General features: G+C 62.8%; 1 protein-coding gene and 1 long non-coding RNA gene across 3 annotated transcripts in view; one reads left to right on the forward strand and one right to left on the reverse strand.

Moving 5' to 3' along the window:
• CPLX1 (complexin 1) overlaps nucleotides 1–15,513 on the reverse strand; it is a 33,346-nt gene extending 17,833 nt beyond the window's left edge. For both annotated transcript variants that reach the window (XM_003356825.5, XM_084971168.1), the window contains exons 1-2: nucleotides 15,439–15,513; nucleotides 14,027–14,132 (exon numbers count right to left, since the gene is read on the reverse strand). In XM_003356825.5, coding sequence (XP_003356873.1) covers nucleotides 14,027–14,057 — 31 coding nt within the window. In that variant the 5' untranslated portion in view covers nucleotides 14,058–14,132; nucleotides 15,439–15,513. The remainder of the gene's footprint in view (nucleotides 1–14,026; nucleotides 14,133–15,438) is intronic.
• An 877-nt stretch (nucleotides 15,514–16,390) lies between these two features.
• Nucleotides 16,391–22,015, forward strand: LOC110262027 (uncharacterized). Its single transcript, XR_002346507.2, has 3 exons — nucleotides 16,391–16,474; nucleotides 18,655–19,027; nucleotides 20,086–22,015. It is a non-coding gene; the product is annotated as an uncharacterized LOC110262027 (long non-coding RNA).
• Nucleotides 22,016–23,378: the final 1,363 nt, after the last annotated feature.

Here is a 23,378-nt window from a genome sequence, read left to right on the forward strand (position 1 = left end):
GTTCCATATGCCACGGGTACGGCCCTAAAAAGCAAAAAAAAAAAAAAAAAAAGTTCCAAGAGCAAGAGCAGAAAAAGCCCCAGATCACCAGGCACCTGTCTGAGCAGGAAGAAGGGGAGGCCTCGGTTGTGGGAAGAATTATCCTTATACTCAGCGTTGCTCTGCTCCCAGTAACGAAGGTCAAAAACAAGACAGGAAAGAAGCCAACTGTCTCTAGAGAACCTGACCGGCCACTGAACAAAGTGAGCATTTTAGGGAAACAGAACCACCACCACTGACCGGGCGAACTAACCCACGTCTGGCGTCCAGGGAAAACCCACCAGGTGAGCAGAGGAATGGGAAGAAACAGACTGGAAGGAGGAAGCCCCCAAAGCCTGACAGCGCTGACTGAGGAAACGCACGTGGTGACAACGTCGGCAGCGTCACCGAGCTAAACAGCACGTGACCAACCTGGACGGCAAATAACGGAAAATTCCCCTGAAGCGCACAGCTTGCAAATGATGCGGCTACTATCAGATATTCAGAAAGTTTGCTGAGTGGATGAAAGATGTTAATTCACACTATTATCCAAAAAACGTACTTAAAGTGAGACCCATTTCATCCATCTAGTCAGCAAGTTTGGCAAAACCCCACGTCGGGAGGGCCTGCGTGATCTGCGTAGTGGAGCACGGCTGGGTGTAGGTTTGTGGGATCTATTTAGACGGCAGTCTGGAAACGCGCGTCCACAGAAGAAAGCCGTGCAAGCCTCCCGCCAGGCTGCAGTCCTGTCACCATGGACATCGCAGCCTCCGAGAAGGCCACCCTCTGTGGCCACAGCACTGCCACCTCCACACAAACAGACCACCGGAGACACAAGCACCCACTGGATTGCCCTCCTACAGGGCACCTACTGTAACCTCGCCTTAGTGTTTGCTTACCTGCATTTTGTTGATCTGTTTCTGACTCTGGGATGTGTGCCCCATCAGGCAGAGACTGTTCCTATGTGTCCAGCTCACGGTAAGAACTCAGCAAACACACATCGAATGGCAGGCTGTCCGTGCAGCGCCACTGCAGCACTGCTTCTAAGAGCAGAACCGGGATGACGCAGATTGGGTACCACTGAAGTCTAAGGCAGTGAATTCACGCAAGCCCCATGCCAGGTGTCCCAACACGAGGTGTTCTAATGCTGCTTCTCCTAACACCAAGGGTCCTAACACTAGATGCTTTGCCTTTCAGGTGGTTTGGAAACGTGTGTCCACAGAAGACACAGCCGTGCACGATCTCCTGCCGCACTGAAGCTGCTGTGCAACTAGCTATCCTCACGCCAGCCGCCCTGACACCAGCGGCTGTGATGTTACTTATCCTCACGCCAGCCGCCCTGACACGCGATGCCATACTACTATTTATCCTAATGCCGGGTGGCCCAAGGCCGCTGTCCCTTGCTTTACTGTGATTTGTTTATTGCGCTTTGCAGAAGCTGCGTTTTTCACGAAGTTTGTGGTGACCCTGTGTCGAGCAGGTCTAACGGGTCCGTGCTTCCAGCCGCATCTGCTCCTTCACGTCTCTCGTCGCGTTCCCGTAACTCTCCCCACACTCCAAACCCTCCACCGGCAAAAAGGATGATGGCTCACTGAAGCCTCAGACAAAGGTTAGCATTTTTCAGCAGTAAAAAATTTTTTTTTTTTTTGTCTTTTTGTCTTTTGTTGTTGTTGTTGTTGTTGTTGTTGTTGTTGTTGCTATTTCTTGGGCCGCTCCCGCGGCATATGGAGGTTCCCAGGCCAGGGGTTGAATCGGAGCTGTAGCCACCGGCCTACGCCAGAGCCACAGCAACACGGGATCCGAGCCGCGTCTGCAACCTACACCACAGCTCACGGCAACGCCGGATCGTTAACCCACTGAGCAAGGGCAGGGACCGAACTCGCAACCTTGTGGTTCCTAGTCGGATTCGTTAACCACTGCGCCACGACGGGAACTCCAGCAGTAAAATTTTTTAAGCAGGATAGGTACACCATTTTTTGGGAAATAATATGATTGCGCATTTAACAGACTGTGCTGTAGTGTAAACATATGTACCGGGACACCGAAAAATGCACGTGACCTCTTTGTGATGTCCTCTTTATTGCCGTGGGCTGAGGTCTGCCTGCACGGGTCTTCCTAACGCCCGGCCGGCTCCGTCCAGGTAACCCCACATCCCACATGCTCATTCCAGGTGCTCTAATCCTGGGCATCCTAGTGGGCATCCTTAGAGCTGATGGTGCTGAGTTCTGACAAACGTGCTGCACTGAACACACGTGCTTGGAGTTCCCATCATGGCGCAGCGGAAACGAATCCGACTGGGAACCATGAGGATGCGGGTTCTACCCCTGGCCTCGCTCAGCGGGTTAAGGATCCGGCATTGCCGTGAGCCGTGGTGTAGGCTGCAGACGCGATTCAGATCCTGCATTGCTGTGGCTGTGGTGTAGGCCGGCAGCTGTAGCTTGATTGGACCCCTAGCCTGGGAACCTCCTTATGCCACAGACAGGGCCCTAAAAAGCAAAAAGAGAGAGAGAGAGAGAGAGAAAGCACATGCTGATCTATGCCACTTTCCACAACCCCACTAAAAGAAGTAAACAAGTCCAATTTCACAGGGACAAACAGAACAGGTGAAGAAAGAACAAGGTAACAGAGGCATCAAATCTGGGGCAAAGGGAGGTAGACGTGCGTGGCACCTGGGCAGAGTGAGTAGCTGCTCTGTTTCCCAGGGAGGTTCTGGGGTTGGGGGTACCAGGCCCTGGGGAAGGTGGGGTTCGAGGGGTGCACTGAGGTCCATACGGGGGCACCTGCACTCCCTTCCTGAGGACCCACCACTCAAGCAACAAGGGGGGGGGGGTCAAAAAGAGACCCTCCCGACTGGGGCCAGTCTCGGGTGCTGTTGGAGCAGAGGTGACATGTCCACCTGCAGACAAGAGTCAAGTGGACAATTGTTTCCTGAAATCAGGGACCTGCTGACACAACCCCCCATCCAGCCACGGAGAATCTGTTTCTGGAGAAATGGAACCATGCCCCTAAACAAGACCAAAAGCCCCTACCACTTGGGGCTCTCCAAACGTAAAAGCCAGCTTATCTACACGTCGACCCCACAGGTAAGCCCCAAAGCCCCCCACGGCCCACAAGGCCTCCAGCCAGGCTTTCAGAAGTCACTGAAGTGTGACAGTGCACCCTGAGAGCCCCCACGTGAAGTTGGCACTGAACAGCCACTTGCAAGGGGCTCAGAGGTGACAGAACCAGGGAGGGGGGACGCCTTGGGACGAAGGGCATTTAGAATGCACGGAAGAGCTTCTGGCGCAGAAGACGTGGGGCAGAAACAGAAAGCGCAGGTGAAGAGTTAGAAAATGAAATTAAGGCAATACCCCAGAGAGTAGAACAACAGCTCTGGGGGTGGACCACAGCACCGAAAATACGAGGACACGGCATCGGAGCACGGCGCCCCGCAGCTGAGAGGGCTGGTGGGGGTCGCCCCAGAGCAGCAGGGCACCGTCCGGGGCCGAGCATCTTGCACCAGCAGGTGGATGGAAGACCCACAGCAAGGTCCTGAGGTTTGCAATTTCAAAACGCCAGGGTGGAGGGGGCGACCGTAAAAGCTTCTAGAGAGGAAAACAGACAGGCCGTGCAGAAAGTCAGGTCAGGACTTCCGGGTCTCTAGAAGTGAGAACAGCCTGAGGCTTAATAGCAGCTCCAGAACCTGCCAGACAGCAGAATAAGACTCGAAGTTTCAAGGAGGAAATTCTTCAAAATCTGAAACTTCATACCCCGCCCAACTGGCAGTCAGGCGCGAAAGCAGAGAGGCCCACCTGCCACTGTGCACCCTCTCTGGGAAAGTTCCCGAGCGCCCAGCTGGAGCGGAGAGAGGAGGGGGGTTGAGTGACAAGTGACGGTGGGGATGCAACCTTGCCGATGGGGCAGAAGGTGCCGGCGCTGGGCAGGGCTCCAGAGAGGACAGTGGCCAGTTCACGAGGGCCCTTTAATCACACAGGAATACTGGGGGCGGGCTGCTGCAGCGCGGGAAGAGTCGGACAGAGCACACCGACAACCAGACACACGGAAAATGACACAGGAACTGTGGGCCAAGCCAAAGCTTCCGCGGGAAGCAGTGTCACTGGGCACCCAGCTTGGCTCAGGGGGACACTGCGCCTCAGGGGCCGAGGTGACCGTTCAGGGGGATGGGCAGGAGGTCCATCCCGACCTCGGAGCCCCCCACCCATTCCAGGAAATGAACAGAATGTCAGAGATGCTCCACGGAGCACTGAGGACCAGGAGTGGGCGCACACACGGGAGCCACTCAGGTGGCACCTTGAGAATTGAGCCCCTTTAAGTTCCAGGGGCCCCTTCGGTCTGGATCAGGGTTAGGACCCCCACCCCACCCCCGACAGGACCTTCGCAACTTGTACAAACTGCTCCTTGAACTTGCAGGTTAGTCTGTCCTGATGCTGGCGCTCATCACCCCAAGGGCGAGTTGGTTCTCCCTCTGTCCACGAAGCAGACAGGCTCCCCGAGACGGGCCTGCTCAGCAGCTGCTGCGAGGTGGCGATGCTGGTACCCGCTCCCGTCCGAAGCCGCCTCCGACCAGGCTCAAGGCGGGAGGAAGGCTGACTCTTCTCCAGCTCGAGTTAGTTCTAAAAACCCGACAGTCGAAAGGACTTTGTAGAATCTTTTAAAGTTAGAGGTGACTCCGAAGGCATTTCTCTTTGAAAAGGTAGTTTCAAATACTACCCCTTCACGTAAGTGACGAGTGAGTCTAGCAGATGCGCCTGAGAGCCACCGCGTCTTCACACTGTTCCGCACCCCGTCAGTGCGCCCTGCGGGAAGGGCTACTATTTTCACCGCGGGGGAGAACCGCGTTCAAGTTAAAAATAGCTATGTATAAATACCTCCTATCAAGTCGAATAAAAAGATAAAAACATTTTTCATATGTGAGGGAAACAGCAACTGTGAAACCACCCTCTGGATGTCACCACAAACATCGAGGGCTCAGGGACGTCTCGGGGGACTTGGCGCGAGCTCAGAACACGAGGCGTCCTTCCTGACTCTAGCAATCGGAGCTTGAATAATGTATTTAAAGGGCTTGGAGATTTCAAACCACTACAGTAGGTTTTTAAGAAGAAAATTTCGTCCATGTAGTGAGATGAGATCAGTGAGAGAGCAAGGAAGCATGCGAAGAGGCGAAGGTTAAGGCGATGCGCGCTGAGTCACATCTGTCCTTCGGATGCTGCTGCGCGGTAACCACTCGACCAAACCATAAAGCAAAGGCTCCTCAGCCGCCCGCCGGCGGGAGGCGCTGGGCCCGGGCGAGGCGGGGCCGCGGCAGCGCAGGCCGTCGACGGCTCCGACTGCTGTCCTGGGCCCACCAACAAAGCAGCTGCCAAGGAGCGGCGACAGCCACCTCCGACACCGTCCGCTGTCCGGCCTCCTGGCCCGCCTTCCAGGCCCTGTCGCGCCCGGCCCGCTGGCCAAGCAGAGGGAAATCGGGCTTCCTGCGCGGTCCTCGCGGCAGGCAGAGCCCACCTGTCCCGAGGCTGGTCCAGCCCTGAGGGAGCGGAGGCCCAGGCAAGGCCCCGTCTCATGCTGCTGACCGCGGGGCTTGGCGAGGGGCTGCTGGAGGCCCCCCGGAAGGCCCCAGCTCTTGATCTCGGCCGCATGGCTCCGCGCTCCTTCGCCCGCTGCCATAGCCTCCTCCTGCACTTTGCAAACCCTGCTCCCTGTCCAAACTGGCTGGGGAGGCCCCCGTGGAGCCGGGCGCCAGGAGGAGGGCCAGGTCTTGGCTTGGCGGGGGGGGGGGGGGGGGGGGACACAGGGACAGAGGCAAGATGACAATGCCAGTCAGGAAGCCAAACAGCACTCGGCTCCAAGACAGATGGCAGCTGCCCGGCTTCCTCGCACACCTGCCTGGCCCCTCACTGGCCACCCTGCCGGCCCCCCAGTGCCACTCTGCGGAAGGGACACGCTTCAGGGATGGAGTCCGGGCACCACTGGCCAGGAAGGAACTGGGCCCTGGGGAGGACCCATCCTGCCCCCACCTCCCAGCCACCCTGAGGCCGAGCAGTGGCTCAGGGCCGCCCCCCACCCAAGTCCCTTCTAGCCATCTCCACAGAGGCTGGGTGATGGGTGCCTCGCCCGATGTGCAGCTGGGAGTGGGATGGACGCACAGGGTCATCGAGCTGTGACTGCCGGGGCTCAAAGTCCCCCCACCACATCGTCTCCTGGGCAGGGCAGGCTCTGCTAGCAGCGCGTCCACGGGCCTGATGGGCAGACAGAAGCCTGCTCTTACCCTGGGACCCAGGCACATGGGGTCTCCGGGTTCAGAGGCTTCCTTCTAAAGAAAGGCTGAGTGCCAGGTGATCCCACGGCCCCAGGGACCCTCCAGGTCTGAGGCTAGCAGTTCTGCTTAGGGCTCCCCCCTTGCCCTCTAGCAAACTGATCCTCCCTGGCTCCTCCTGCAGCCCCCCAGGCACCCAGCACCTGTTCCGTTGCCTCTCCCAAGGCCCCCCACCAAGGGCTTTCCCAGGTCCTGTGCTGCTTGGCCCCAGAGGGCGAAAGCAGGGGACAGCACCCTGTCCCAGTGAAACCCACCCGCCAGCCCAGGAAGCAGAGCTCAGCACGTGGGTCTGACGTTTCCATTCACAAGAGGCCATGGCTTTTCCAGGGGCACATGAGGAGCAGCCATTAGCACCAAAAAGTGCAGACTGGGCTGCTCCCGCCGGCTGCCAACCCCCCGAGTCTTCTCTCTCCAGACTCTCAGTCTGCACTGGCATCCAGCACCTAGCACGCAGCACTCAGCTCCCTCAGCACCCAGCCCTGGCATCCAGCCCCCAGGACCCTCAGCACCCAACTTAGCACGCCATACCCTGAGCACAGGCATCCAGCAGCTAGCAATCAGCATGCAGCACCCTCAGCACCCAGGACTGGCATCCAGCACCCAACACTTAACATTCAGAACTAGCACTCAGAACCCAACCCTCAGTGCCCTCAGTACCTCACATGCAGCACCTGGCATCCTCAGACTCAGCACATAGCACTCAGCACCTGGCCACAGCACCCAGCACTCAGAACCCAGTACCCCGAGCCTTCCACTGGCGCCCAAGAAGTGGCCTGGCCTCAGCCTCTCCTTCTGCCTGGACACTACAGTCCACCATCCAATCCATGAGACCTACAGGGTAGGATGGGGGCGCCCCCAGACCCTGCCAGGCTGCCCCCTAGGAAGCAGCCAGGGGTCCTGACTGACCCCTGCAGGGGTGAGAGGAGTCTCATTCTCCATGTCCAGGAGGTGAGACACGTGAGGGCACTGCTGGAAAAACAGTAACGTGTGCAAAGCCCAAGCACCCGCAGGAGGGGGGTCTGGAGAAAGCCTAGCCAGGACCCCCCACCCCCCAGACAGAACCAGGCTGCTCCAAGCAGTCCCCAGCCGCCAGCAGGAGTCGGGGGGGGGGACCCTGCCCTCCTCCCCTCTGCCCTCGCTGAGCCTGAGCCCAGAGGGGGCGCCTGGGGAGGGGCCCCTGGGAGCCGCCAGGAGCCCGTTGCTGCTCCCCCACTCCGATCTGATTTGACCTGGGTTTGAGTTTATGAGGCCGAGGTCACTGAAACTTGTCAGTATTGGGATTTTCCTGGATTTGATGCTGATTCTGAAATTTTCACGAATCCCCTGCTCTGTGTAATGTCCCAGCGTTAAACACGGGGCGATCCAGAGCCAGCCCGCGGCTCCCATGTCAGCCTAAGATTACCAAGAGCCCCGTCTCTCGGGAGCTATTAAAACAAACACTTTAATCCCAACCAGAACGTCTTGCCAACCAACGAGGCAAAAAATAAGCGACTTTATCAGCTGAAGTGCATTATCTGCGTTCTATCTCCTTGCTGGGCCGAAAGCGTTTGTAGTCGAGCTGCAGCCTAACCAGCCAGGTGCGCCCTCTCCCCAGGGAAGGGCTCTCCTTCAAGGGTTCCGGAGAAAAGACCATTGCTCTGAAGGGTCCTTGGAGCCCCCGAGCTGGGGGGTAAGGGCGTCTCTGCCGAGCCCTGCGAAGTGAGCTAGCCCCTTCTCCATCCACCACAGCATCTGGAAGCCCTTTCTGCACGAATGTGGGTATTTGCTCATCTTGAGGAGGTGTGTGCCTGACGAGGAGCCTGGCTGTCACGCGGGCGCAGGGGAGGAAGGCGGCACCCCTGCCCTCGGAGGAGCTCCTGCACCGGGGAGCCCACATCTGGAAATCAGTTTCCCAGGCCGACGGGAGCCATCTGTCCCACCCACCCCCTTGGCTAAGGGTGATGAGGCCACCTTGGCCCTCGCCTTCCCAGACCTTGCCTGTGACATAGAGATGGAACACTCCAGGAGAGTCCACAGACACGTGGTCCAAGCGGACAAAGGGGTTGTGTCTCCTTCTTCCTCCCGTCTTCCTGCCCTAACTGTGGATGTGACGCTGGAGCAGTCGCAGCCACTGTGTGACCCTGAAGAGCGAGCGGAAGACGCCACCAGGATGACAGTGGCACAAGGTAAGTCAGAGCCAGGTCTGGGAGCAGAGCTGCTTCCTCAGGCCTCATCACGGGAGAAATAAACTTCGACTGAAGCTCTGGTTCTTTGTAGTTTGAGTCAAAAGCATCTTCCCCGATGCAGAGTTCTAGTTTTCCCGCCCAATCTGCTCCTGCCCCTGCAGTCCAGCTCACTCTGTGACATCCATCCTCCCAGACGCCAGAGCACGTGGCCTCCCCTGGCCAGCACCCAGCAGAGCAGCCCCGCATACGTGGGAAGACCCAGAGAAGCAGTGTTAGCCCCCAGGCAGGCAGAATGGGGAGAGGAGCCTGGGCCAGCCCTGCCCTGAGGACCTGGGTTTGGGACAGGCTGGGGAGGCCAGGCCTCGCCCTCGGCGTAGAGTCCCGCAGGCAGACACTGCGGGTCAGGACCTGCCTCCATGGTTGTGACTTGAGGGCCTAAGGGTGAGGCAGGGACCTCACGAACCCCAGGGCTGGGCCCCCGAGGCAGCTGCAGTCAGGCCCCCACTGGGCGCAGTGGAACCAAGCTGGCAGCCGGGAGGCGGGGCCCAGGCTGCTGCCCAGCAGGAAGGAGGCCCCGCGAAGCCCCTGCAGGAGGGAGAAGTGTGGGCACCGAGGGAGGGGCTCCCATGCGCGGAGGGGCCTCTCCCCACCCAGCCCACCCGTCTCGTGTGAGCCCGGAGGTGGGTGCTGCCCTCCTCCCCCTGGATCTGGTCCCTTGGCCTCCACCAGACCCCAGAGGTGCCCCAGCCACGCGCACAGCCCACCACACACGGTGTGGAGGACCCGACTGTAGGGCCCCGGGCCCCGGGCTCTCCCTGTGGGTGCTGGAGGAGCACCCTCTGTCCACCCACGGGGATCTGGGTGATGCGGTGCCCCAGCTGCCGGCACACGTGCAGGCCCGCCTCGGGCCGGCGGCTCTTCTTCCCTCCTGCTTCCGGCGCACCAGGCACAGGCCCGCACAGCCCCCGACTCCCCGCAACAGGGCAGCCCCTCAGCAGAGCCCGCCTGCCCGCAGGACGGGTCCAGGGCCAATTCATCACAGGACACGTCCACACCGACTGAACCTCTGGGCCCAGGGCAGAACTGGGCTCGGAAAAAAGACCCCCTCAGGCTTGGTCTCCGGGGCCCCGGAGTCCCCCGCTGCTTTCCGAGCCTGTCTCAGCCAAGGGTCCCCTGGGCCTTTGCACGCACGACATCCCAGACTCCTCTGCTCCTCCGGGGAGCCCACCTCAGACACCCGCTCCTGTGCGAAGCCCTCCGCTGCCTCCACGCCAGCCCCAAGGACCTAACCACGTCCAGACACAGAACATGTCACACGGAGGCAGTGACGGGACAGCCAGCCACAAACCAGATCACTTGAGCCAAAGCAGCCATGCTGCTTCTGAATTAGCCTACGGAGCGTCCACAGCAACCTGACAAGGGCCTGCACTCTCTGCACGAGTAAGCATAGTTCCAGGGCCATGCACCACTCCTGGCCTTGGGGGAAAACCGCTTCTTCAAATTATACCCTTGAGGGACCCCGAGTCCCAGATCCACGCAAATGTGGCCGGAGCGCCTGGCTCCAGTTCAAGGCCGCTTTGCCGCTGACAAGCTCCCAAGCCACCATACGACTTGGCATCAGCGCATCATGGGCACCGGGCACTGGCTGATTTAAATCTGGAAGTCCTTTTCTCTCCTCTCTCTTTATGTCCGCACCTAGGGCAGGCTCCCAGGCTAGGGGTCGAATCAGAGCTGTAGCTGCTGGTCTACACAACAGCCACACTGGATCCTTAACCCACTGAGCGAGGCTAGGGATTGACCCCGCATCTGCATGGATACTATGTCGGGTCCTTAACCCACTGAACCACTGTGGGAACTCCTCAACCTGGAGGTGTCCTGATGGATTTCGGGAGGCCCAGCACCTGTAAAGGCCTCCAGGACATTCTCTTGGCGAGAACGAGTTCGCCAACAGCTGGTCGCTCTCCTCGACCACGTGGCCCCAAGAGAATTCTCCCTGCCAGCCCTGCAGGGCCCCCATCTCCCTGGCCTCGGGGCAGCCCCCAGCAGAGCTGTGTCCTGGGCAGAGTCTGAGAGAAACAAAGGTGCCCTCACCAGCCCACAAGCCCCGCCCAGCCCCATTCAGGCTGCATCAAGAGAGACAGAGACATAGACAGAGACAGAGAGAAACAAAGAGAGAGACAGAGACAGAGAGAGAGACAGAAAGACAGAGACAGAGAGAGACAGAGACAGAGAGAGAGAGACAGACAGACAGAGATACAGAGACACAGAGAGAAAGAGAGAGAGAGAGAGAGAGAAGGCCACTGTGCAAAGCCCTCCAACGTCCACTCCTGTCTCCATCTCCAGGGGCTGAGACTGGAGCATCCGAGCAGAGCCTGCCACCTCGGGGCAGGAACTCTGGAGCCCCCATCCCTTCCTCCAGGGCCCTCAGAGGAACAGCTTGGCGCCAGGCGTCTACCTGACAGGACTGGCTTTGCTGGGACCTGACAGGACAGTCGATGTGCTAGCACCTGAGTCCCAGGGGCCACCACCTTGGGCCGTGTCGAAGACAGCCCCCTACCTGCCGCTTGCTGCCCTCTCTGCCCGCCCTCTTCCCAGCTGCCCTCCCCAGTCCGCCTGCCCCGAACCCCACCACCAAGACGCCCTGTCAACTCCCTCCCCTTCCCTGCCCACCTGCAGCAGGCGCCCCCAGAGGTCCCCGCCCCACCCCCATACGACCTGTGGTCCCAGAGAGGTGGGCTCTGCATCCAACCAGACAGGCCATCAGCAGGGGCCCCGCGGCAGCTACAGCGGCAGAGCCAGAACCCCGCCGGCCAGGCCTGGGGCCCAGGAGGCACTGGGCTGCACACACGGCAGCCAGGCGTCTACGGAGGAATACGGGAAAGGCTGGGCTGGCCCGGAGTCTCATGGTGGGGTCCAAGCGAGGCCTGGCTCTCCCTGAGCCCCAGCCGCCCCTCGGTCTGCCCTCTGCAACATCAGCACGTGGCTGTCTCACCCGGACCAGCCTGGCGGTAGGTGCCCAGCACACGCCAAAGACTGGCACACAGAGGGCCGAGGCTGCCAGTGGAGCAGAAAGCAGCCGCTCAAGGAAGCGAGGGGCACAAGCCGTGGACAAGCCCACGAGCCCTCTCCTGAAACGCTCAGCCAGGCGGGCAGGGGCCAGGGCTTTGGAGGCTTCAGACAAGGGCAGGCACCTGTCTGAGGCCCAGCAGGCCCTGGGCTGGATTCTGCCCAAGAGTCCCAGAGTGGACAAGACCAAACAGACACAGCCGCACGTGTCTGGGGGCTGCCCATTGTCTTGTCTGTCTGTCTATCTCAGGGCTCTTGAGGCCCTCAACTGCAGTCTCCGCCAGGAGTCATTTCAAAGCCTCTGCACCAACAAAGGCCTTGCCCGAGACGCAGGATCAGGCAGACGACAAGCACTGGGAAGCGGGCGCATGGGCGTGCGTGTGGGGACAGGGCTGCTTCTGGCCCCGACTCCATTTCTCACTTTGTTTCTGAAACATCCCTGTTTCTCACTGTCTCTCAGTCTGTCCATCTCACTCTGCCTCTCTCTCTGTGTTTCCCTGAGTGTCCCTCTCTGTCCGTCTGTCCTGCACTGACACTTCCTGACCCATTTGCTCGAGTCCCTTGGTCCCGGGCCCAGCGCCCTGTCTCCTCCGTGGTGTATTCCTCCTGCAGTTCTGCTCTGAGCCTCGCGCCCCGCTGCCTGCCCCGCCTGACTCCAGGCTGCCTGGCCCCCGCTGTCCCATCCTGCGTCTGTCCCCCTCCAGGCCTGTTTCTCCACATCTCTGCGTCCAGGGTCCACGGCACTGCCTTCCCCTTCTTGGTCTGTGTCTGGCTGTGTCTCCCCTGGGCCCGCCTGTCTCTGGACAGCGTCCCGGGTCTGTCCTGCCTCTGTGTCTGCGGCTCTGCTCTGTCTCTCTCGGCACCGTCTCCCGGTCTCCGTCTGTCTGCCTCTCACCCACACTCATCCCGAGACACCAAAATGACGCCCGCTGGGGGAGAGAAAACTCAGTCTCACGCGGAGCAGCCCCCGCCCCCAGCAGCACTGGGGTGAGGACGGGGTGCGGGCAGGGGGCACGCTGGGCCCGGGGCACCAGGGAGGGGCTGCCTGGAGGTGCCTGGCTGGCTGCACCCCTCCACGCCCAGGCTCCCAAGTGGCTGGTGAAGCCCTCCCCATCGCCATCGAAGGAGAAACTTTGGGCTGACACAGAACAAAGGGAATCCAGGCTGGCAATTACCCTGCTAATTCCAGCCATGTAGACAGCCAAATCAGATATTTCAGTTTTCCTACAAGCCCACCTCAGGCCTGAATTAGCCACCTAATTAATTATCTGTAACAGCCTGGGACTGGCTGGGTGGAACTCGGATCCCTCCTGCTGCCAGGATGCGGCCCGTCCCTGAATCACGTCCCAGTGACGTCATCATTATAATTAGACTCAACCTGCAGCCTATCCTTGACCACAAAATCTCAGGAAGGGTGGCCCTGGGCCAGGCTCAGTCTCTTCGGTTAATTCATGTTGAGTGGAAGTGCCGCCACTTTCCAAGAGAAGCCACACGCGGGGCCCCTGTCTGGGCTCTGTGCCACTGGCCCTCGACCCTGCCCCTTGCGCCTAGCGTGACAGCGCCCACGGCACCCCGTCTCTGGTGAGGAGCGCTCAGTCCCTCCTGCCAAGGAGTGGCCTTGTCATGCTTCACCTGGCTCATGCCAGGCTGTGAAAGGCACTGGGTCAGGGCGTGGCCCACAGAGACCACGTGAGGTCCAAGGCTGGTGCCATCACCCAAAGAAGACATCTCTAACCGCAGAGTCAGGCCCGGGTTGCATCTGTACCAGTGTGGACCTCGGCCCGCTGCCCTGCCCACCTCCTGGGCCTGGGTCCCGGCCCACTGCGTTTACCACCTCCCCACCAGGCCAGGGTCTCTGGCCGTGGAGATGGCCTCCAGCCAAGCAGGTACAGGATTCCTTTCAAAAGCAGTCGGCAGGGCCGGAAGGGCTCCCTTCCCCCAGCACACACAAGAGGCTGCACTGCTCCATGGGGGAGGGCACACGAGTTACCCGGGGCCTCTTCTCTTGTCCCTGAGCTCAGCCAGCCCCGGCTCCCTGTACACACTGCTGGCCCCACCCCGGTGACACCATGAAGCCCTTGCTGGATGCCACCAGCCCATCTCTGCTCCTTACCCGCACTCCAGTGGCCGTAGCCACCCTGCAGCCTCTTGCAGCTCTGCTCACCAGAAGCAATGTCCTTGTGGGGGCCACCGGCTCTGGCCAGACTGGCCCCCGTTCCCCTCAACCTACCGTGGGGTGTCCTCCCAAGGCGGGGTGGAGGTGCTTCAGCTCTGCACATCCTGGTACTAGGTGTGCATACCCCCCGCCCCAAAGCTGGCCAAGGTGCTTCGGGAGGGGCTGCCTTTGGTCCCTGCCTCCCCCACTCTGTCCGGAGGGGCCTGCAGTGTGCTTTGGGTGTCATGTGACATTTGTGCTCAACCCCGCGTGTCCGCCTGCTGCTGGGGATGCAGCGGCCCCTCCTACCTCCCAGGGCCTGTTTCATCACGAACTCCATGGCGATGGCTTTGAGTCCTCAGTGGCTCCTTGGAGGGCCGTAGCTCACATTCGAGTGTGGCCAGAAGTCCTCTGCCTGGGGAGAGGACGTGGGCACAAGTCATCCTCCGACAGGGCGGGGGAGGACTTCTTCCTCGCACCTGCCCGGCTTCCCTGGGCATGGGTCTGGGGTCTGAGAGAGCATCATTCATGGTTCCCCCACACCTCAAGGCCAGACCACAGCACTGGGACGGGCACCCGAGGCCCCTGCAAAATAGTCTCCCCTGGCCTTGGGGTTTCTGATGCCAGCTTCTGGCTGCGAATGCAGGGAGGGGGGTGCAGCTCAGAGGAACCAGCCTGCGCCAAGTGGGGCAGGCCCAGGGGCGTTTGGAGGTGACTGGCTCTGCTGCCTCCTTGGTGGAACCCTGGGTCCATCTAAAGGTTGAGACCTGAGTGGGCGCTCCCTTTGGTTCCCAAGGAAAGAGTCTTCGGAGACCAGGTACCATCCAGGGGAGAGGCCGGCACCCAAGGCCACCAGCCCACAGCAGAGACTGAGGTGGAAAGGAGAAACTGCAGGGGGCCCAGCCTTCAGGAAACAAATAAAATGGGGGGGGGGGCAGTCCATCCCTCCACATGCACTTGCGTGGATGGGGCTCTCCAGGGTCCAGGCCAGCTGGAGGTCTGGTGGGAGGTGCTTCCTATAAAACCTGCAGCTGCGGTGTGTCCCCTCCCCCCTTGTGAGGTCGCTCCTGGCAGGGAAACCCAGGTCCCTGGAGATGCGCTATTTGCGTTTTTTTCCCCTTCAGACGAAGGAGATCCGCGAGTGTGCGGGCTGCGGAGGGGGCAGGGGGCGGGAGTGCCCCTGCCTGTTCGCAAAGCGCTCGCGCGCAGGGGCGCCCTTGCCGCAACACAGATTCTCTTCCAAACTTCTCCCCTGGCTTCTGGTGGCGGGGTGGGGTGGAGGACTAGGGGGGGAAGAGGAAGCCTCAGGCCCAGACACAGAGAGACCAGGTGCCGCTGGAGCTTCCGCAGCCCTCCCACCGCCGCCCCGCGCGGTTCGGAGCTCCCGCGGCCGCCGTACCCCTTGGCTTTGCAGGAGATCGAGCTGCCCAGCTCAGCCAAGCAGCCCTCAGGCGGGAGCGCGCCAGAACATAGGGAAAAGAGAGAGAGAGAGAGAGAGAGAGAGAGAGAGAGAGAGAGAGAGAGAGGACGAGCGAGGGGAAGGGGAGATTCGAGCGGCAGGAGATGCGGGCCAAGGAGCAGGAAGGAGGGCCGGGACCCTGGAGCCGCTTCAGCACCGCGTCTGCGGACAGCGCCCGCCAGGGGCTCAGTGCGCGCCCAGCCTGGGCCGCGGAGGGGGCCGCAGGGCCGGGGAGGGGGCCGCGCGCGGGGACGCCGGTTACCTTCCCGGGGCCGCAGCGCGGGCGGGCTGGCGGGCGGTCAGCGGCAGAGCGCGCTCGGGCCGGCCGGTTCCATGTGGCGCGCCGGGAACTGCGGCGGCAGCTGAAGGGCACCGCGAGGAGGGCGCGTCACATGGAGGCGCTCCCCGCCCCCCGCCCGCGTCCGAGCGTGACGAGGAGGGCGGGGCAGCGGCGCGGGGCGGGCGCCCGCGGGGCGGGGGGCGGAGCCGCCCCCCCACCCCCGCTCCCAAACCCGGCTCCCTGGCCGGATTCGCGGGTCTTGGGGCGCTGTCTCTCCGAGCCGGCGCGCACGACCCCGGCCCACCCATTAGTTCGGAATCCCGGATACGACCCCCAGCCCGCGCCATCCGATCCCCTTGCGCGTGGGTCCCGGGGGCTGCCCTCCCCCCGCGGACAGGGCCCCGCACACCCAACGCCTCCGCCCGTGAGGGGCACCCAGCGGGCGGACGGGTACGCGCGCGACTCCCCTGGGAAAAGTCCTTTCCAGTCCGGCCGCGGGTCGGGGGCGCCGTTTCCCGCGGTCTCCCTTTCTGCCCCCGCGCGCTCGCGAAGGAGTTCCCTGGCGACGGCGGCGACGGCGGTCGCTGTCGGGGTCCCGGACCCGCGCCGCTCTAGGGCCTCCGGCACCGCTGGGCAGGAGAAGGGAGCCCCCAGGCCCTGAAAACCCACACAACCGTTAGCGAGGAGCAGTCTGCACACCGGCCCGGACCTATTTTTCTGTGTAACAGAGTCGCAACGAAAGAGCCCCGCCGTTTCATTTCAGTGGGACAGGGTCCGAGAGACCCCCGCCTCCTCCGCCCCCTCCGCCCCCTCCGCCCAGGGCCCCAAGCGAGGCGGGGACGCGCCAAGGTCACTGCGGACTGGCTGTGGCGCTCGCTGTCCCCGCAGCCCCGCCCCCGCGGGGCCGCCCCCTCCCCGGGCCTCCGGGATTTCCTCTGCGGCGGAAGCTGCGCTGCGGGGAGAGCGGGGTCGCTGCAAGGTCGGCGGCTGGGCCTCCGGTCCCGCCGCTGCTCTCGGGGTAGGAAGACTGTTGTGGGAGGGGCCCACGGTTCGGCAGGGGTCTGGGGTCTCTGCTGGCCTCCTGGTCAGCAGGTGGACACCCCTGGTGGCCCTGCGCTTTCCCCATCCCTCCCAGCTGAGTCATCAGGGCTCCTGGGCCTGTGGGGGCAGGGGCAGCTCCTGGAGACCCCCAACCCCAGGAGACCCCTGCTCAGGCCCCTCCCCCAGGACTCACAGCCTGAACGCTGGAGGACGTGCCTGCGGGGGGGGGGGGGCTCCCGGGGGGGTGCTCTCCCCCCGCCCCGCGTCTGCTTGGCACCTGGGCTCCCAGCTCCCACCCCCGCCCGCTGTGCCCAGCAGGTGCAGGCAGGGCGGCACAGGCCAGCACTGCTTTGTGCGGGGGGGCAGCGGCACGCTGCACTCTGCATCTGCAGCCTCCCCAGCACTCTATCCATTCCTCCTGCTGATGGCTCCTGTCACCTAGATCGGGGTGAGGAAGTGCCAGGAGGGTGGGTGGGGCAGCTCAGAAGCTGGGGCCCTGGGACACACCCTGGCTGACCCAGGGGTGTGAGGAGTGCCTCCATTGCACCTCTATCCCCACCCTTCGGGGGAGGTGGGCCAAAGCCCCAGGGCTTCTGCAGGTCTGAGGACGGATGGGAGCGGCCGCCTGTTTGCATGTGTCTGAGGGTCTTGAGGGTCCAGCCTGAGCCCACAGGCTCTGCCCAGCCTGGGCCTTTGGTGTCCTGAGAACTTGGGTGTGGATGCCAGAGGGAGAGTGTGGGTCCAGGAAAGGGGCACGTCACTTTCCCCACTAGAGGCCCCCCGCCACTAGGTGGACCTGAGGACTGACCCACAGCTGACCTCCTGATGGTAACCCCGCAGAGGCCCCTGAGGTGACCCCAGCTGAGTCCAGGGCAGCCCCATGACCAATGACCCCAGTGGCCCGTTCAAGGCAGGGAGACACGCCACTGACCTTGGGGCTGCCAGGCTGGGTGTGGGGCTTCGTATGGGCAGGAGAGGGGAGTGCAGGTGTCCGTGAGCACAGGTTCCACCCCCCCCCCCCCCCCCCGCCGATCCCGTGGCCCAGGCCTGGCTGAACTCCACACACCCCTGGGGCCCAGAAGCCAGAGGCCCTTCTGCTGGTCCTGCTGCCTGACCTTCTAGCCCTGTCTCTCCTTCCCTCCCTCTCCCTCCCTCTGGGGTCACCATTCAGAGGTCAGGTTTGAAGTCGCCAGCTCTGTCTCCGTCTCTGTGTATCTCTCCTTCCCTCTCTATCCATGTATCTGTCTGTTCCTCTGTCTCTGTCCTTCTGTCTCTCTGGCTCTTCCTCTGTCTCCCTCCATCTCTGTCTGTCTTGGTCTGTTGCTACTCCTCTTAGACCCACTGCACACACAGCTGCCCTCCTCAGACATCCAGGCCCCGGGCTGGGGCGGGGGGTGGGGAGGTGGGGGGCTCCCATGTGAAATAGACAAGGTTGGCCACAGTCCCAGGCCAGGGAGGCCAGGCAGTTGTGGAGTCAGGACTAGGGGCGGGGGGTGGGGGCAGGGGCTCTGGGCAGAAGGTGAGGACGGATGGGCCCAATGGCCACATGGGCTCCGGAGGCGACCCAGCCTCAGGGCCACATCCCAGGAGGCACTCATGGCCCTGTGAGTGCCCCAAAGAGGGCCTGGGTCCTGGACGGGTCCTCCCGAGGCAGGAGCTGAGCAGAAAACATCTGTAACAGCCAAGGGCACCCATCAGGATCCACGGGGCTGGAGACCCAGGATGGTGGTGGGGGCACACCTGTGGGCCGTCGGGGGGTGGCCAGAGGCCAGGCCAGGCAGGAGGAGGGTGCACGGAGCTGGAGAGATGGGGAGGGGTTCCAACCAAGCAGTCAGTTTTGGGGCGCGTGTGTTTGGCCAGAGCCAAACTCCGGGGCCCGGGCCAGCTGGCAGGACAGGGACAGAGCCCCTAGCTCAGTGCCCTGCGTATGCGAAAAATCCAGAAAGTGGCCCTGACAGCCAGGAACCCCTGACCCAAGGCGGGGTTTTGCTAAAGCCAAGGCCGCATGGTCTGAGACCACCCCCCCCGGAGGCCCCCCCGGTAGCCTCCATGGGGTCACTCCAGATGGCAGAGAGGGGAGGCTGCCGCCTTGCTCCAGCCGCCCCCTCCCCCAGCCCCGCGGCAAGCCCCCATCTGATGGCCCTCCACTTCCTCCAGGGAGGCCTGGTGCCTGCTGTCTCCCGAAGCCGCTCCTGTGCCCCAGGACACTCAGGGTTCCTCCAGGTTGTCCTTCAGCCCTGGCAAGAGGGCCGCAGGCCCCGCAGGAAGCACAGGACAAGCTCTGGCGCGCACACACTGCACTCACCAGAAACTTCACATGCAAGCTTAATACTCTAACACCGGGAACAGAATGATGCGGTCCCAGGACCGGCGCGTGCCCACTGCCATGCTCCTGCTGGATTTCATCACTCCTTGAAGGGTAACAACACGTGAAAATACACGCGTAGTGAGATGAGACATCATCACAGTTGTCGGCGAGCTGGGCCGGAGTGGCTCTGCATGGAGGCCCCAGGGCCCTCTCCCCAGCCAGGTGGGTCAGCGCCGGGAGCTGGTCTTCACAGGCTCCGAGGGTGGGGCCGGAGGTGCTGGCCCAGTCTGGGGTGCTGGGCTACGCGGTGCCTGGGCAGGTCATGTGCTAAAATGCCCTCCTCCCCAGCGTCCATCTCCACAGAGGCCCTGCCCACCCGCACGCCGGGTACTTGAGTTCCAGAGACAAGGCAGCCCCTCGGTCCCCCCGCCCCGCCCCAGGAGTTCTGGGGACCCTCTCGCCTGACGACCTGGACCAGCATCTGGGCTCAGAGCACAGCGATGCCTCCTGGGCCCTCGGGCTGCCCCTGCTCTGCCTCGGACCCCAGATGCCTGCCACCCCTCCCCACAGGGTCCTCCCCGCTGAGCTGGCAGGACTGCTGTCCTGCAGATGCCCCTCGTGCCCTCCCCCAGCCCACAGTCACCTCGGCCATCTGTCTACTCCCTGGCCTCCTGCACCAGTCATGCCCATGGGGCCGGGGACCAGCCCTCTCCTCTTCCCAGGGCACAGGGGGCCGTGCCGGGCTGCAGGACTCTGAGGCCGCCTAGAGGGTGGCAAGCGTTAGAAAGGGGGGGCGCCTCTAGTAATGCTCAGGGAAGGGGGCTGGAGGTGGGGTGGGTGACCTAGAGGCTCTCCACTGGGGGCTGTGGCTCTACGCAGAGCCACCCGCACCTCTGGGCTGCAAGGTGAAAATAGCAGGGCTCACATGGCCTGAAAATGGAATTCCGCTTTTCACAGCCCCATGGGCGGTGGCAGCCACGGGGGGCGGGGGGGGGGGGCTGCACAGACGCACAGGGAGGCCGTGAGTGAGCCCCGGGCCTCGGTCGTGAACAGGAGGCATGGGGGGGTACAGGCAGTGCTTCTAAAGGTTTCTGCCAGGTGGGGGCCCAGGCTGCCAGCCGCCCTTGGTCCAGGCCACCGCAGACCTGGCTTGGGGCCAGTCCCCGCATCAGCTCGCCCAGGCTTCACTTCAGGGTCCCCTCCCCAGCTGCCAGTGAGGCAGACTCCAAAAGCAAAGGGGCAACCCTAATTTAGTTGTTTTCTGTTTGTTTGCTTTTCAGGGCCACACCCGAGGCACATGGAGGTTCCCAGGCTAGGGGTTGAATCACAGCTGTAGCCGCCCGCCTACGCCCCAGCCACAGCAACACCAGATCCGAGCTGCTGCGTCTGCGACCTACACCACAGCTTGCGGCAACACCGCATCCCCAACCCACTGAGCGAGGCCAGGGATCAAACCTGCATCCTCATGGATCCTAGTGGTGTTCGTTAACCACCGAGCCACGAAGGGAACTCTGGCCCCCCTAGTTTTGCTCACACCTGGGCTCTGGGCCCCTGACTCTCTGTCCAGTGTCACCCCCACTGACTCGTCGTGAGACCCTCATGGGGCAGCTTCTCTGAGCCGCAGACCAGGAGTCCCTGCTCCACATCCGTCAGCTCTGCCGTCACCCCAACCTTCTTTCGAGGCCTCCTTTACCCCCAAGGACCGCCCAGCCTGCCCCGGGACCTGCACCAGGACACCCCGTCAGAGGCCAGCCTCAGGCCCTGGATAGAAAGCGGCTGCCCGGCCCAAGGGAAGGTCCGGGACTCCTGGGGGCGCATAGGGCCCCAGCCCAGTGCGGTCCGAGCTGTGGGGCCAGGCGATTCCAGGTGGATGCTGCGCCCGGTCTCCCTCAGGCCCCAAGGCGGCCACAGGGGGAAGCCCCAGGGCCCTCCTCGGCACGGTGTGTGGCCAGGTCTAGACCACTGCAGCCAGTGACCCTGCTCCAGCAGGCGCTGAGGTGGCTGACGACAGAGTTGGACCTTAGGGGGTGGGCTTCAGGTTGGAGAAACCCCTCCCAGGAACGCAGGCCTAAGGGACACAGACGGCCACGGCCACCACCCGGAGCAGCCCCCACCCCTCCCACTCCCCCCTCCAGTAACACCCAGAGTGTGGCCAGGCCTGTGAAGGTCCTGCAGGATGGGTCCTCCAGGAGAGCCTGTCTGCTCACTCAGATGAGGAGGCCAGGGCTCGGACCCGGGCTGGGCCTTCCTTCAGTCCTGGGCCGTTAGCCTCTCACGGCTCTGCTTGTGTCCAGGGCTGCAGTTGCAGGCAGGGTCGGTGGCTGAATTCAGGCCCTGTTCCCATAGGCTCAGCACAGGGTGTGGCCTGAGGCCTGCCCAGGGGACAGGGAGGCCATCACAGCCAGGCTTGTGCGCACCAGGGGACCGTCCAGTGACTTCATGGTGGCAACCCGGGCTGGCTGCGGTGGGAGCGCTCATACCACAGGTGCCCGCAGCACCGTCAGGCATCCTCTCTTTTCTTAGCAGTAATTTATCAGCACATCTGTGCGGGTAGCAGCCCCCGAGGCCCTGGGGCTGGGCTGGCCTCTCTGGATCCCGTCCCTGTCACACACACCCCCCCGCCCCCCGCCACCCAGGTACTGTGCTGGTGCTTCGGCAGCCATTGAGGAAGGCGGGAAGGCTGCGTCTCTAGAAGCTTCTACTCCTGGACACGACTGGCTGAGTGCCATGCGTATAATCGGAATGGCGGAGCTGGAGAGACGGGGGACCATTAGCGTGTGGCCCGGCCAGCCTTAGGCTGAATGACCCAGTGCCCCCAGGATGCGCCACAGGAGCACTGGAGGGCTGCACTCTGAGCAGTGGGCACCGCAGGCGGGAAGGACGGAGGTCCTGAGCCGGGGGACGTGGGGGCTGCAAGGTGGGAAACGGCAGCAGAAGAGGGGGGGCACGGCAGGAGTGGGGCGACCCGTGTTCCGTCATGCTTCCTGGGACCAGGCTGCGACCCACTCTGCCCCTCGAAGGTGGGGCCCACCTGGAAGGTCTGAGTCCCACAGCCGTGCTGCAGGTGCAGGTGGTGTGGCCCAGACAGGTGAGACCTTGGACCACCCCCACCACGACAGACGCCCTGGGCACGTCAAGGAGAGGCTGGAAAAACCGAGACTCCCCCCTGGAGGAGCAGCAGAAAAATAAAGCTGATAGAAATGCCCCCCCCCCCCGGCCCCCAGGAAATTACTGAAAAGGCGACTGTCAGCACTCCTCTGCCCCCCACCACGCACCTGCCTGGCAGTGCTATTCCAGGCCGCGGCCTTGTGGGCACTGGGTGGACCCCACAGCCGGGGGTGGGCTGCCCCGAGGGCCCCATGGACTAGGGAGGAGGGGTCTTCCTTGGTCCGGGTCGGGTCACTGGCAGCCCTTGCCTTGGCCGACAGGATGGCCTGGCAGCCTTGGGGCCAGCCCTGGTGCCACCCTGGGCCTGGTGTCCTGGCCGGCCGTCTGTCCAGGGCCTGCCTAGGGGTCTGGAACCACATGTTCCCCTCCCCCCGTCATCAGGGGGCCTGGGTCTAGATGACGACCTGACACAGGCCCTGCCCCAACCCTGCAATCCCTCCATAAGAGGTGGGACCCTTGGCCAGTGGCCCCCTAGCTGCTCAGCAACCCCCACCCTGCCCAGGCTCTGCCCCCACATCTGATGAGACTCCTGGAGGATCCCGGCTCAAGTGCCCCAAACCTCCCTGGGCCCCCAGAAGCTGCCTCCCACCCCTTAATGACCCCCACGCCCTTCCTGAGGTCCCTCCATCTCCCCCACACCCCAGGGGCTCCAGCAAGGACCCCGGGGCGTCCCCAGACTCTGGTAGGAGCAGGTCTATACAGGTCCTTGCCCCCAGCCCGGCAGACCCAGGCACCCTCTTTTAGCCACGTTCTAAAGGGCCCTGGCAGAGGCAAGGCAAGGCTGAGCCCCAGAAGTTGTCCCCAAAGGGGCAGGTCTGACACTAAAATTGGCCTGAGGGGGTTTCCTGGCCTTGAAATGCCACTTTACGGGCAGAGGGTGTGTCCTGGGGACACAAGAGCGGGGGCGGCTGCGGACTGTGCATGGAGACCAGGCACCAGTGGGGGGTGGGAGCAGCACTCCCAGGAATGAAGGAAGCCCCCTGCCCCCCTTTCCCTGCTCACTCTGAGTGGACAGTCCCTGGGCCCCTTCCCGGGGGTTCCTGGTGAACTTGGCCTGAGAGCCCGCCCTCTGCCCGTAGACCCTTGAGCTGAGAACCATCCTTCTGCCAACCGCAGGCCTGCCGGGCTGAGGTGGGTGGCGGCGGCGCCTCGGACCACCTGTGGGGGTCTTCATGCTCCTGGCCCTCACGCCCGGCCAGCAAGGGCCCCGTCCGGCATGAGCAGACAGGGCAATGCCAGGCCCCCAGGGCCGCTCCACATGAGACAGTGTCCGGGCCTCATCCGGGAACAGGAAACACCAAAGCCCCGCCCGCGTGTGTCTGTGTCCTCACGGCTCTCGGGGCAGCCAAGGCCACCCCCAGGCATGCCCATCACTTTGGCACAGAAGCTGCCACAAGGGGGGAGA

The sequence above is a fragment of the Sus scrofa genome, chromosome 8 (genome assembly GCF_054392235.1).
Source record: "Sus scrofa isolate SSC_HxYL_T2T_F1_AM1 chromosome 8, Sscrofa_HxYL_maternal_Yorkshire_Landrace_v2.0, whole genome shotgun sequence".
NCBI lineage: Eukaryota > Metazoa > Chordata > Mammalia > Artiodactyla > Suidae > Sus > Sus scrofa.